This window comes from Salvelinus alpinus, chromosome 1 (genome assembly GCF_045679555.1).
Source record: "Salvelinus alpinus chromosome 1, SLU_Salpinus.1, whole genome shotgun sequence".
Classification (NCBI taxonomy): Eukaryota; Metazoa; Chordata; class Actinopteri; order Salmoniformes; family Salmonidae; genus Salvelinus; species Salvelinus alpinus.
Window position 1 is genome coordinate 49,109,891 of NC_092086.1, and position 15,760 is coordinate 49,125,650.

A 15,760-nucleotide genomic window follows, 5' to 3' on the forward strand; every position below is an offset into this window, starting at 1 on the left:
TTCCCTCATTATGTGTTGTGTATTTAACCCTCTGTTTCCCCCATGTCTTTGTGTGGTATTGTTTATCTGTTTTCATGTATGCGCACGTTAGGTTGGTTGCGCTGGGTTATGTTCAACCCGTATTTGTATTTCGTGTTTATTTGTGCCGTGTGCTTTTGGTTCGCCAAATAAAAGGCTCTGTTTTGCTACCAAATATCTGCTCTCCTGCACCTGACTTCCTACAGACACATGGGACGAGGAGACTGCAGAGGCTAACCTGTCTGTTCAGTAGGACATCATGGTCAAATGCAGCACTTAAATCTAAGAGTACAAGGACAGAGGGCTGTTTGGCATCTGTGTTGGCTCTAAGATCATTTACCACTTTAACTAATGATGTCTCTGTGCTGTGGTTGGCAAAAAAAACGGATTATCATTTTTTTTAAATAGAGTTTCCACTAAAAAAAAGTATTTTGCTCTTTGAAAACCAATTTCTCCTGAGTTTTGCTTAAGAATGGACGGTTGGAGATTGCCCGAAAATTGCTAAGAGCTGAAGAATCTAGATGACTTTTCTTCAGAAGGAGTTTCACGATAGCAGTTTTTAGTGCAGTGGGGAAAGTGCCTGTGAACAGGGAGTGATTAACAATAGCTTGCACTTCTTCAGATATGCCATTAAAAACTCAGACCATTGAGCCTCTAAAGCACAACACTCCACGTTACTTAGCCTGCATTTAAACAGGCCTTTATCCAAATGGCTTGAGAGAGCATACATGAGATTTTCTTACTGTGGAATAATAAAACACATCTCCATATTTTGAGGACACTTGGTTTGTCCATCTCATGCTTCATAACCGTATTGCTTTGTTTTTTTTGTTTTTTTTCTAAAGTGGATGAGATCAAACTGATAATTATCACCTAGATGATTTATATTTTCGTGGAATCTATGTTATATATCAGGCCATTTTGTAAAGCCACAGTGAGGTATTTTTTCATAGTATTACCAAGAGGTTCGCACACAGACACTTTACATGCCAGGGGGTGACTGTTCTCTAGGCCACTTCATAGACTGTAGTGCAGCTCTGAACCCAAGCCCTTCTTTTCAGGTGTGGGAGTATACATTTCTGCTGCTCATTAATATGTATGTCGTTTTGTGAGTGTTTCTCTCCTGGCGGAATAAAAAGCTGTTAATGTATAACATTGGGAGCACAGAGGCTCTGTACTGTACCATACCGTACCTCCAGTTGGCTCAATGACAGACAGACACATGGCTGAGAAGGCTATGTCCCAAATGATACCTACATAGTGCTCTACTTTTAACCAAAGCCCTATGGACCCTTGTCAAAAGTAGTGCACTACAAAGGAAATAGGGTACCATTTAGTTTATAGATAGCGTGTAGCTGTGAAAGTCACATGGAGTCTGCGGGGAGAATGCAGCTCTGCGCTATTTGGTTAGGACACTAATGGCCTGCCATACATCACAGTCTATATGGCCATTGTTAGTGGACAGCTTCAGATCTTTAGTTTAGGGCCCTTTTAGCTGAAGGATCCAGCACAGTGAGTCTTTCTGTCTAATCGATTATGTTTTATTACACAGTTTAGCACAAAGGTTCTGAGCCGGGGAGTAGCAGAGCTGCTGATTCAAGTTTCAAGTTTGAATGTCACATGCACAAGTACAGTGAAATGCCTTTCTCGCTAACTCAAAACCTAACAATGCAATAATCAGTAACAGGGTAATACTAGAAAAAAACTTGAGAAATAAGAAGAAATATGAAGAACACCATAAGTTAGTAAATAAGCATACAGGGTCAGTTCCAATACCATATTTACAATGTGCAGGGATACTGGAGTGATGGAGGTAGATATGTATAGGGATAAGGTGACTGGACAACAGGATATAAGATAAACAGAGTAACAGCAGCTTGTCTGTGTGTGTGTGTGTGTGTGTGTGTGTGTGTGTGTGTGTGTGTGTGTGTGTGTGTGTGTGTGTGTGTGTGTGTGTGTGTGTGTGTGTGCGTGCGTGCGTGCGTGCGTGCGTGCGTGCGTGCGTGCGTGCGTGCGTGCGTGCGTGCGTGCGTGCGTGCGTGCGTGTTTGTATGTGTGTTTGTGGAGTCAGTATAAATGTATGTGTGAGTGAGCAGATGATGGAGTGAGAGTGTGGGTAGGGCCCTGTGAGTGTGCATAGAGACAGTGCAAAAATAAAAAACAAAAGGTCAATAAAGATACAAGGTTAACTCAGATAGTCCGTGTAGCTATTTTGTTAGCTATTTATCAGTCTTACTGCTTGGGGATAGAAGCTGTTCAAGACTTGATGCCAGACTTGATGCACTGAGTCTGTCCAGTCCTCCTGAGGTATAGGTCAGGTGTTTGATTCACACGTCAGGTGTATGCATCCATTGCCTACTAGCAGGACAAGGTCAGGGTGAAGGTTATGAAGATGTGTTCTGTGAGAGAGAATGTTACAGTACTTTGTTCCAGCTTCAGCCATACTGACTGACCTGCCAGGCACGATTCTGTGTGTTTATGTGCCTTCTCGTCCTACACAGTTGCAAATGACAGCAACTCCATTCAGAATATAAATTAGAAGCATACCTGTTGGCTCTTGGTCCTTCTCCTTTAACTTTTCATTCCATCATTTTAATTCCATCTTCCTCCATTGTTTAGATATCTCCTAACCTTTGCCCCACACGGAAGCTCTATAACTGTAGCCTATTGCCGCTTTGATGACTTATGATTGGCTAACAATAAGCTACACACGCCACTCTCGTGAAAAGCAACGAGCGTTAATATAATGTTCGGACCTGTATCGGTCCTTCCGGACAAGTCAGTTAAAATTACACATTCCCGAGACTGACAATCATATCAGATCCGACCCAGACCCGTGACATTACTTAGAATTCTGGACCCGGACCCGCTCGGATCGCAGATCGGGTCTCGAGTATTTGGGTACAGGTGGATCCGTGACGACCTCTAGTTCTTATCCAGAGTTTTATTGGCTCTTGGTCACCACCCCACATTAGCATACTCACACAGACAAGAAGTGGGCTTCATGGTTATTGCAGATGCACACACAACACTTCTAGATTAAAACACACTGGTTGGCAGCCAGACTTGCGTCTTGCGTCTTTACCTGTCGACAACGATAGCCACTCTGACGCTCCTGGAGTGGGAGCGGTCAGAGTCCAAATGTGCATTCGGGCATTCTGATTGGTGGAAACCAGGAAGCTGTGATAGATAGCTGAGAAGGGGAGAAAACACCCTAACAGGACTGTGCGTAAAGTCATGTGCACAGGCATGGCCTTTTTTACAATGATTGTGTGTGTGTATAAGAGAGAGATATGTAGGTGGTTGTGTTCCATGTTAGATATACCAAGGGTATCCACATTGCCTCCTGCTCCATCTCCAACAATGATCTCGCATTCGGTACCTGTCAGTAGCAGATGAATCTGTCACTGTGAGCTGGTGCGCTGTTGCAACTGTGTAAATTGATTGAACCAGAATGTGCGCCTTGAGAGCGATACAGAGACACAAGATGGTGTGAGACACGCGGGATTAAATGAGTAGCGACCGGGGTGACTTAGAGAGAGATAGGAAGAGCAGGCTTTCCTTTCTCCGTAATGTTGTTTGTGCTTGTTGTGTGTCTCCTCTACCTGGGTCAGTGACTCCTGCTCTGTGTGTCCTTGGACCAGACTGGTCGGCCATTAGTGGTTCCATTGGCAGCTGTTGTAATTAGCTGCATAGTGGACCCACCGGACGCTGCTAATTAAAACTATTGCCTAGCCTACTCACCTAAACACCACCACTACTGTACTGTAGTGCAGTCCCGGCCTCTACTTATGAGAGACAGCACTAGGTCTGATGTCGTCATCTCACTGAGTTTGGGGGGCATCCTGACCTGGAAGGCAGCACAGGACTGTTACCTATTTCTGAGTCAACAAAGGGTATTTTAGTGGGGAATCTTCTACAAGCAGTTATATTAGAAGCTCTTGCTTGATTTCATCAAGCATGAGCAGTAAGTTCTTAAAAACTCTAGTTGAACAACTATACGGATTGTTGGAAAACTTCTGTAGAAAGATGTCAAACTGCATGAAATCATTCGAAGGTCAAAGGACGGACACATTTAGGCTAAATTGAGAGAGAGAGAGACAGAGACAGAGAGAGCAGAATCATCCATTCTCTCCAGTCAGCAGTTTAACATGTCATTTTCATATTCCAGTTTCTATATTCCATTTTCCCTGTACTCACACTGGAGTTAATCAACTGCCTGAAGTGCCATTGCCTTTTACTATCCTCTCTGCTTCCCTTAAAGGCTCCATTTAGAGAAGAATGTTATGCTGGATGGACCCTGTGCTGTTTTGGAGATTGTTACTGTGGAAACCAGGTCAATCCTAATCAGCGATGGGTGTGGGCAAGTGGCGGGGGAGTTTGAAAGGCAAGGGATATTTTTCATTTCTATTGTAGTGAGTAATTATGTAAATCCAAAACTTACATTGTGAAAAATAGATGCTGTTTGTACATCATTTATTTTGTTTGAGAACAAAAGCACTGAACACAATCAGCATAATTTAGACTTGATTAATTACTCTCCATTTAGTCCTAATGAAACAGACAGATGCAATATGGTGAGAATAAAACAAGGGAAAATGTATTCAACCTCCGATAAGAATAAGATTGATGTTTGACCCCTATATCTGTACAGTATAGCAACTACTGCCTTCTGAAAGACACACAGTATGGGTGATGACTGAAGAGGAGGCGTGTTTTGGCACGAGTAGCCAATCGGGTACCTTTAAGGTCTTTACCTTGGCTTTCATCCTGCTCCATGCTCCTAGGAGCTCTGATTGGAGGGCAACCACACAAGCTTCTGAGGAACCTGAACAATGTAAATGTCAGAGAGAGAGAAATGTCAATGGATGGAGGCCTATAGGCTTAACAGTGAATTCTTTTTTGTCATAGTATATCGTCAGTGGTGTAAAGTACTTAAGTAAAACTACTTTAAAGTACTACTTAAGTCATTTGTTTGGTGTATCTGTACTTTACTTTACTATGTATAATTTTGACATCTTTTACTTTTACTTCACCACATTCCTGAAGAAAATAATAATTTTACTCCATACATTTTCCCTGGCACCCAAAAGTAATCTTTACATTTTGAATGCTTAGCAGGACAGGAAAATGGTCCAATTCACACAGTTATCAAGAGAAGGTCCCTATTGCCTCTGATCCGATGGACTCACTAAACACACATACTTTGTTTGTTCTCAGTTGGAGTGAGCCCCTTGCTATATGTACATTTAAAAAACAAGAAAATGGTGCTGTCTGGTTTAATATAAGGCATTTGAAATTATTTATACGTTTACTTTTGATACTTAAGTATATTTTAGCAATTACATTTACTTTTGATACTTAAGTATATTTAAAATCAAATACTTTTAACGACTTTTACTCAATTAGTATTTTACTGTGTGACTTTCACTTTAAGCCGACTTGAGTCATTTTCTATTAAGGTATCTTTACTTTTACTCAAGTATGACAATTGGGTATTTTTTGTCACCACTGTATATCATATTAACTATGATTTTACATAAAGATAGCGGGTAAATATCTTTTTTTAAATGTGAATAATGGTGTGAGGTGCCAGTGCTGCAGCTGGGACCGGTGAGTGAGAGGCAGACATTGGGCTGGGGTGAGGGTGTAGTGTTACGTCCTCGGTGGCGGTAATGTTCTTAGGGGTTATTTATATGAGCCTGGTCGTGCGCCAGCGCACCCGCATTGGGAAGAACATATTGAGCTCCCAAGTATGTAGGCCTATCCAAGTTTTTCCATCACCCTCCGGCTGACAAGCCTCTCGCGGACGCATGAGTTAAAGCCGTGGCATGCCATTGCATTGGGGAAAGAAAGCCTTCCGCTTGCACTTTGGCGAGTGGAAACGGTCCTTGGCATTTTGCCTTTAGCCTATTGGCATTTGAATAGACATACTTGAAATTACAATTTACCAGTAATTTATTTAAAATATGCAGGATGTCGAAGCAGGGTATCGAAGCAATCTTATTTTGATGAATTGTTATTGTATCAAACAGATGCAAAACGCAAAGAATTTAGCCAACAGAAGAGCTTTGTACATTAGCTTCTGACAAAAGCCGAGTTATGATTCATTCCACCTGTCTTTCTCGAGACAAAGTAGAGCCAATTAACATATACTAGTTTTTCCTATCCAACGGTCTATAAATGACTGTCCAAATCTGCCAACATGAACACCTCCAACAGGATACATATGGGCCTATCACATTAGATATTTCCAGGGAGTGAATGCCAGTTCCTGACATAGGACACCATGCGGATAGGGGTCCTATTTCATTTTTTATATATTTTATTTATTTAAACCAGGTAGGCCAGTTGAGAACAAATTCTCATTTACAACTGCGACCGGGCCAAGATAAAGCAAAGCAGTGCAAAAACAACAACACAGAGTTACACATAAACAAACATACAGTCAATATCACAAAAGAAAAGAAAAATTGAGAAAATCTATGTACAGTGTGTGCAGATGTAGAAGAGTAGGGAGGTAGGCAATAAATAGGGATGAAAATAATTACAATTTAGCATTAATACTGGAGTGATAGATGTGCAAGTAGAGATTCTGTGGTGCAAAAGAGCAAGAGGTTAATTAAGTAATAATATGGGGATGAGGTAGTCGGGTGTGCTATTTACAGATTGGCTGTGTACAGGTACAGTGATTGGTAAGCTGCTCAGACAGCTGATGCTTCAAGTTAGAGAGGGAGATATAAGACTCCCGCTTCAGAGATTTTTGCAATTCGTTCCAGTCATTGGCAGCAGAGAACTGGAAGGAAAGGTGGCCAAAGGGAGTGTTGGCTTTGGGGATAACCAGTGCAATGTACCTGCTGGAGCGCGTGCTACGGGTGAGTATTGCTATGGTGACCAGTAAGCTGAGATAAGGCGGGGCTTTACCTAGCAAAGACTTATAGATGACCTGGAGCCAGTGGTTTTGGCGACGGATATGTAGTGAGTGCCAGCCAACGAGAGCATACAGGTCGCAGTGGTGGGTAGTATATGGGGCCTTGGTGATAAAACAGATGGCACTGTGATAGACTACATCCAGTTGTAGAGTGTTGGGGGCTATTTTGTCAATTATATCGCCGAAGTCGAGGATCGGTAGGATAGTCAGTTTTACGAGGGTATCTTTGGCAACATGAGTGAAGGAGGCTTTGTTGTGAAATAGGAAGCCGATTCTAGATTTAATGTTGGATTGGAGATGCTTAATGTGAGTCTGGAAGGAGAGTTTACAGTCTAACTAGACACCTAGGTATTTGTAGTTGTCCACATATTCAAGGTCAGAACTGTCCAGAGTAGTGATGCTAGTCGGGCGGGAGGGTGCGGGCAGCAATCGGTTGAAGAGCATGCACTTAGTTTTACTAGCATTTAAAAGCAGTTGGCGGCCACGGAAGGAGTGTTGTATGGCGTTGAAGCTCATTTGGAGGTTTGTTAGCACCGTGTCCAAAGAAGGGCCAGATGTATACAGAATGGTGTCATCTGAGTAGAGGTGAATCAGAGAATCAACAGCAGCTAGGGCGATATCATTGATATATACAGAGAAAATAGTCGGCCTGAGAATTTAACCCTGTGGCAACCCATAGAGACTGCCAGAGGTCCGGACAACAGGCCCTCCGATTTGACACACTGAACTCTATCTGAGAAGTAGTTGGTGAAACAGGCGAGGGAGTCATTTGAGAAGCCAAGGCTATTGTCACGACTTCCACCGAAGGTGGCTCCTCTCTCTGTTCGGGCGGTGCTCGGCGGTCGTCGTTGCCGGGCTACTAGCTAACACCGATCCATTTTTCCTTTTCGTTTGTGTCTGTCTGGTTTTTCTTTACACCTGTGTCCTATTAGTTAATTTCGGTGGGTTTATTAACCTCCGCTGCCTGCTATTCTTTGTGTGGGATTATTTGCTGTTGTTGCGTGTTTACGCCACAGGGTTTTTTTTCTCACGGTCGTTGTACCGTTTTGGACTGTAATTAGGAGTAGAGGTTTCTCCTCCGTGTGTTGCGTTTATTCCCTGTGTGTGGCAACTTTGTTTGGGCGTGTCCCTCCACCTGCTGTTGTTGAGTTGGGACTTCTAATAAACGATTGTGCTACTGGGACTTCCTTGCTCTCCTGCTCCTGACTCCTGGACCTCCCTCCTCTTAGGAGGCACGCAATAGCTATATAGTCTGCCGATAAGAATGCGTTGTGATTGACAGAGTCGAAAGCCTTGGCCAGGTCGTTGAAGACGGCTGCACAGTACTGTCTTTTATCGATGGCGGTTATGATATCGTGTAGGACCTTGAGCGTGGCTGTGGTGCACCCATGACCAGCTCGGAAACCAGATTGCATAGCGGAGAAGGTACGGTGGGATTCTAAATGGTCGGTGATCTGTTTATTAACTTGGCTTTCGAAGATTTTAGAAAGGCAGGGCAGGATGGATATAGGTCTTTAACAGTTTGGGTCTAGAGCGGCAGCTTTCCTATCTTTGGGGATCTAAGACGACACGAAAGAGAGGTTGAATAGGCTAGTAATAGGGGTTGCAACAATTTCGTCTGATAATTTTTGAAAGAGAGGGTTCAGATTGTCTAGCCCAGCTGATTTGTAGGGATCCAGATTTTGAGGTTCTTTCAGAACATCAGCTGTCTGGATTTGGGTGAAGGAGAAGCAGGGGGGGGGGGGGGTTGGGCAAGTTGCTGCAGGGGGTGATGAGATGTTGGCCAGGGTAGGGGTAGCCAGGTGGAAAGCATGGCCAGGCGTGGAAAAATGCTTATTGAAATGATCGATTATTGTAGATTTATCGTTGGTGACAGTGTTTCCTAGCCTCAGTGCAGTGGGCAGCTGGGAGGAGGTGCTCTTATTCTCCATGGACTTTACAGTGTCCCAAAACTTTTGGGAATTAGTGCTACAGGAAGCAAATTTCTGTATGAAAATGCTAGCCTTTGCTTTCCTAACTGACTGAGTATATTGGTTCCTGACTTCCATGAAAAGTTGCATATCGCGCAGGCTATTCGATGCTAATGCAGAACGCCACAGGATGTTTTTGTGCTGGTCAAGGGAAGTCAAGTCTGGGGTGAACCAAGGGCTATATCTGTTCTTAGTTCTACATTTTTTGAACGGGGCATGCTTATTTAAGATGGAGAGGAAAGCACTTTTGAAGAGCAACCAGGCATCCTCTACTGACGGGATGAGGTCAATATCCTTCCAGGATACCAGGGCCAAATCGATTAGAAAGGCATGCTCGCTGAAGTGTTTTAGGGAGCATTTGATAGTGATGAGGGATGGTCGTTTGACCGCAGACCCAGTACGCACGCAGGCAATGAGGCAGTGATCACTGAGGTCCTGGTTGAAGACAGCAGAGGTGTATTTAGAGGGCAGGTTGGTCAGGATGATATCTAAGAGGGTGCCCATGGTTACGAATTTCAGGTTGTACCTGGTAGGTTCCTTGATGATTTGTGTGAGATTGAGGGCATCTATCTTAGATTGTAGAACGGCCTCTGTGTTAAGCATGTCCCAGTTTAGGTCACCTAACAGTAAGAACTCTGAAGATAGATGGGGGGGCAATCAACTCACATATGGTGTCCAGGGCACAACTGGGCGCCGAGGGGGGTCTATAACAAGCGGCAACAGTGAGAGACTTGTTTCTGGAGAGGTGGATTTTTAAAAGTAGAAGGTCGAATTGTTTTTGTACAGACATGAATAGTATGACCGAACTCTGCACGCTATCACTGCAGTAGATTGTAACTCCGCCCTCTTTGGCAGTTCTATCTTGTCGGAAAATGTTATAGTTAGGGATGGAAATTTCAGGATTTTTGGTGGCCTTTCTAAGTCAGGATTCAGACACAGCTAGGACATCCGGGTTGGCGAAGTGTGCTAAAGCAGTGAATAAAACAAACTTGGGGAGGAGGCTTCTAATGTTTACATGCATGAAACTAATGCTTTTACGGTTACAGAAGTCAACAAATGAGAGCGCCTGGGGAATGGGAGTGATACTGGGGGCTGCAGGGCCTGGGTTAACCTTTACATCACCAGAGGAATAAAGGAGGAGTAGGATAAGAGTACGGCAAAAGGCTAAAAGAACTGGTCGTCTAGTGCGTTCGGAACAGAGCGTAAAAGGAGTGGGTTTCTGGGCGGGGAAGAATAGATTCAAGCCATAATGTACAGACAAGGGTATGGTAGGATGTGAGTACAGTGTAGGTAAGCCTAGGCATTGAGTGACGATGAGAGAGGTTTTGTCTCTAGAGGCACCATTTAAGGCAGGTGCGGTCACCGCGTGTGTGGGAGGTGGAACAACAGGGCTAGCTAAGGCATATTGAGCAGGGCTGGAGGCTCTACATTGAAATAAGGCAAAAATTACTAACCAAAACAGCAATAGACAAGGCATATTGACATTAGGGAGAGGCATGTGTAGCCAAGTGATCATAGGGTCCAGTGAGTAGCTAGGCAAGCTGGAGGCACGGCAATTCAGACAGCTGGCAGGCCGGGGCTAGCAGAAGGGCCTCAAGGGGACGTCGCAACAAGAGTCTGTTGAAACCCCCTCGAACGGTTAGGTCAACAGACCAGTCGTGATTGATCGGCTGGGCTCTGTGTCGGCAGCAAAGGGTTCAGGCCAATTGGCAGAAGAGGTATTGAAGCCCAGGAATTATCTGATGGAATTCTTTGGCTAATCGGGAGAAGGGCCTAGTTCGAGGCTAGCTCCAGGCTAACTACTAGCTAGTAGCTAGTTAGCTGGCTAGCTTCAGAAGGGGGTTCCGGTTCAAAAGTGTAAAAATAGCAGATCCATACCACATTGGGTGAGGCGAGTTGCAGGAGGGTAAGTTCAATCCGTAGATGGAAAATTAGATGTAAAAAAATAATACAAATATATACGAAATATATACAAAGAAAAACGATATATACAAGGGACGCCATCTTGGTATTCATGTTTCATTTATAGACATCTCTCAGTGAAGGAATACTACATGGTTGATATCTCACAGAGATACATTTCTGCCAGGCTCTGACACGTCTGATGGGGCCATAGATTTATAATATCCTTATCAGTTTGCTATTTTAAACAACCTGGTGGTTTCATCTTCATAGTCAAATATGTAGAATGTTTTTATTACATATGTGAAGGAAAAGTAAAATAGAGTAAAACTCAATAGAGTAAAACAAGTTAAATTAATTTCTGTATATTATAATGACAGGTGATTTTTTTAAATTCTAATAAACTATAATAAACAGTATAAATACAATTTTAAAACATATACTAAAATACACTACAGTATATACAGTACATTCGGAAAGTATTCAGACCCCTTCCCTTTTTCCAGTTTGTTACGTTACAGCCTTATTCTAAAATGGATTACATAAAAAAATGTCCTCATCAATCTACACACAATATTCCATAATGACAAAGCGAAAACAGGTTTTTAGAAATGTTTGTTATTTTATACAACAACAAAAAAATCAGAAATACCTTATTTACACAAGTATTCAGACCCTTTGATATGAGACTAATAAGGAATTGTCCGTAGAGCTCCGAAACAGGATTGTGTTGAGGCACAGATCTGGGGAAGGTTACCAAAACATAGTGGCCTCCATCATTCTTAAATTGAAGAAGTTTGGGACCACCAAGACTCTTCTTAGAGCTGGCCGCCCGGCCAAACTGAGAAATCGAGGGAGAAGGGCTTTGGTTAGGGAGGTGCCCAAGAATCCGATGGTCACTCTGACAGAGCTCCAGAGTTCCTCTGTGGAGATGGGAGAACCTTCCAGAAGGACAACCATCTCTGCTGCACTCCACCAATCAGGCCTTTATGGTAGAGTGGCCAGACGGAAGCCAGTCCTCAGTAAAAGGCACATTACAGCCCGCTTCGAGTTTACCAAAAGGCACCTAAAAGACTCTGACCATGAGAAACAAGATTCTCTGGTCTGATGAAACCAAGATTTGGCCTGAATGTCAAACGTCACGTTATGGAGGAAACCTGGCACCATCCCTACGGAAAAGCATTGTGGTGGCAGCATCATGCTGTGGGGATGTTTTTCAGAGGCAGGGACTGGGAGACTAGTCACGATCGAGGGAAAGATGAACGGAGCAAAGTACAGAAAGATCCTTGATGAAAACCTGCTCCAGAGCACTCAGAACCTCAGACTGGGGCGAAGGTTCACCTTCCAACAGGACAACGACCTTAAGCACACAGCCAAGACAACGCATAAGTGGCTTCGGGACAAGTCTCTGAATGTCCTTGAGTGGCCCAGCCAGAGCCCGGACTTGAACCCAATCGAACATCTCTGGAGAGACCTCTGTCAGGTTGGACGCTCCCCATCCAACCTGACAGAGCTTTAGAGGATCTACAGAGAAGAATGGGAGAAACTCCCCAAATACAGGTGTGCCAAGCTTGTAGTGTCATACCCAAGAAGACTCAAGGCTGTAATCTCTGCCAAAGGTGCTTCAACAAAGTACTGAGTAAAGGGTCTGAATATTTATGCAAATGTAATATTTTTACATTTTGATACATTTGCAAACATTTCTAAAAACCTGTTTTTGCTTTGTCATTATGGGGTATTGTGTGTAGATTGATGACGGAAAAAAACTATTGAATCCATTTTAGAATAAGGCTGTAACGTAACTAAATGTGGAAAAAGTCAAGGGGTCTGAATATTTTACGAATGCACTGTATAATAAATATGTGGACACCCCGAATGAGTGGATTTGGCTATTTCAGCCACACCCGTTGCTGACAGGTACATACAACCGAGCACACAGCCATGCAATCGCCATAGACAAACATTAGCAGTAGAATGGCCTTACTGAAGAACTCAGTGACTTTCTATGTGGCACCGTCATAGGATGCCACCTTTCCAACAAGTCAGTTCGTAAACTTTCTCCTTTGCTAGAACTTCCCCGATCAAAAGTAGTGCTGTTATTGTGAAGTGGAAACGTCTAGGAGCAACAACGGCTCAGCCGCGAAGTGGTAGGCCACACAAGCTCACAGAATGGGAGAGCCAAGTGCTGAAGCGCGTTGCGTGTAAAAATCATCTGTCCTCGGTTGCAACACTCACTACCGAGCTCCAAACTGTCTCTGGAACGTCAGCACAATAACTGTTTGTCGGATGCTTCACGATATGGGTTTCCATGGCCGGTGCAGCCACACACAAACGTAAGATCACCATGCGCAATGCCAAGCATCGGCTGGAGTGGTGTAAAGCTCGCCGACATTGGAGCTGTGGAAACACGTTCTCTGGAGTGATGAATCACGCTTCACCATCTGGCAGTCCGATAGATGAATCTGGATTTGGCAAGATGCCAAGAGAACGCTACCTGCTCGAAAGCGTAGTGCCAACTGTAAAGTTTGGTGGAGGAGGAATAATGGTCTGGGGCTGTTTTTCATGGTTCGGGCTTGGCCCCTTACTTCCAGTGAAGGGAAATCTTAAAATGACAGAGTACATGGACATTCTAGACGATTCTGTGCTTCCAACCTTGTGGCAACAGTTTGGGTAAGGCCCTTTCCTGTTTCAGCATGACAATGCCCCCATGCACAAAGCGAGGTCCATACAGAAATGCAGGGGCGCAACATTGGTTTTAGAAGGGGGGATATAATAAATAAATAAATAAAATGTCATCCAACCCCTCAGAGGCATCTGCATGGTACTAAAGCACACCGCTGCCTCATTTTTCATCACATTCCAATGATAAAACTGGGGGGGACTAACATGCAATTTCAGAATGTGGGGGGGGGGGGGGGGGGGGACATGCGCCCCTGCATAAATGGTTTGTCAAGATTGGTGTGGAAGAACTTGACTGGCCTGACCTCAACCCCATCAAACACCTTCGGGATGAATTGGAACACTGACTGCGAGCCAGGTCTAATCGCCCAACATCAGTGCCCAACCTCACTAATGCTCTTGAGGCTGAATGGAAGCGAGTCCCAGCAGCAATGTTCCAACATCTAGTGGAAAGCCTTCACAGACGAGTGGAGGCTGTTATAGCAGCAAAGGGGGGACCAACTCCATTTTAATGCCCATTATTTTTTTATGAGGTGTTCGACAGGCAGGTGTCCATATACGTTTGGTCATGTAGTGTATATGAATATAATTTCGACCTTCTTTCCTGTCTTTCAAGATAATATATTCGATGACAAAGTGATAAATAACATACATCAATATGTATAGGCGCGGCCGTGACAGCGTTGAAGACCCGTTGAGTGCGCATTCGTGTGTAGAGTGGCTGCGCGCTATGATACCCGTGACTCCAGAGCGCGAGCTGGGCTTTCGGCTTTGACAGTCAGTCTTGTCACACATCGTTTCGAAAGATGTTGGGTACGGACGACCACAGGGACAATCTGAAACGTAACGGGACAGGTAGGCAGACATACAACATATACAGTGTAGCGTTTGTTTTTACATATTGACGTGTGCTGTTTACTATTCAAAGTTTGTGGACCCCATGTGACAGTTCATCACGCACAATTATCAGTCTACCAGTAGCGCGTGTACAGTAGCCTATTTTCCATTCATAATGGAATGATTAGCTATAAAGTTATTCTGAGATGGCCAAATTATACATTTTAAACGAGGCAGATGCATGTATAGGCCTAGCTATTTTATTTACAATGAATGGACAAACGACCGATTGTTAGATTTGTTTATGTCTGACATGGCAAGTTGTTGTCATGGGCAGACTAGACTTTTTTATATGCATGTGATATTCATTTTGATTTGGTTGTTAATCAAAACACCTTTAGTAGTTGTATATGATTACAGCTTCGAGGTAATGTATTGTCTGTAACTTACGAAGCAAACGTTATAGGTAATTGATACACTGTTGCGCTTTGAGGCTATTAATTGAGCGCACGTTGATCGTTTGAATTGCACATTAGGCGATCTGAATGGGCTTATTTGTTCATACATCCTCACTCACTGAATAAAATATGATATTGCTGGACCGTTCATCGTCCATCCCGTCACGCAACCGGGCTGGGTGTTTCCGCATGGCATGTGGTGAGCCGGTGCTTGTGGTTCTCAATGGCCAGATGCAGGCAGGCATTCCCTCAATAGAAAACTGTAACCATGGAACTGTAGTAGACTATTTAACCCAACCGAATTCCAAAGCTATTTCTCAAGTGTATGATGTGGTTCAATAACGTCTAATCTTGCAAAACATCAGTTTATTTATATCTTTACACCCGGATAAGGGCTTTCGATAAATGTAGGCTCTAGAATTGAATAAATTAATCACGTGCAGTAAGAAAGCTGTGGCTGATCATTCTGAAGAAGGGCAAACTTTCTCAGACAAAGATCTAAAACTTCAAGAGGTATTCTCGACACACAGGCCTGGGCATTGCGTACTCCACAGCTATCACCCACTGGGACCCATGACAGATGTTAGTCTGCTATACTTTACATTTATGTCAGTAGGCAGCGGTTTCAGTTTAAATGCCTATCTCAGTTGACCTCTACTCTTATGACATTGGAATTGGACACTTGCATTGTTTAGTCAGTCAAATGATAATAATAATAATAATAATATTAATAATATATTTAATTTATTTAGGGCTTTTCATTATAAAGATCACTCTAAAGATGCTAAAAAGTAGATATTGGGCTGGACAATGGTCTTCAACAGAGGCTGGAGCATCCAGGTCACATGACGATGATAATAATGATGATCATCCACAGAAACACCTTTCATTTCAAACATTGATCTAGGCTATTATAGCATAGTCCAAACAGCAGTCAAACATTGATCTAGGCTATTATAACATAG

The 15,760-nt window shown here is 43.5% G+C and overlaps 1 protein-coding gene across 1 annotated transcript in view; it reads left to right on the plus strand.

The window, feature by feature from the left end:
- The first annotated feature begins 14,070 nt into the window (after window positions 1-14,070).
- Window positions 14,071-15,760, plus strand: part of LOC139578791 (zinc finger protein 385C-like) — a 221,507-nt gene continuing 219,817 nt past the window's right edge. Inside the window, exon 1 of the mRNA XM_071406811.1 lies at window positions 14,071-14,355. Within this exon, the coding sequence (XP_071262912.1) occupies window positions 14,307-14,355 (49 nt within the window). The 5' untranslated portion in view covers window positions 14,071-14,306. The remainder of the gene's footprint in view (window positions 14,356-15,760) is intronic.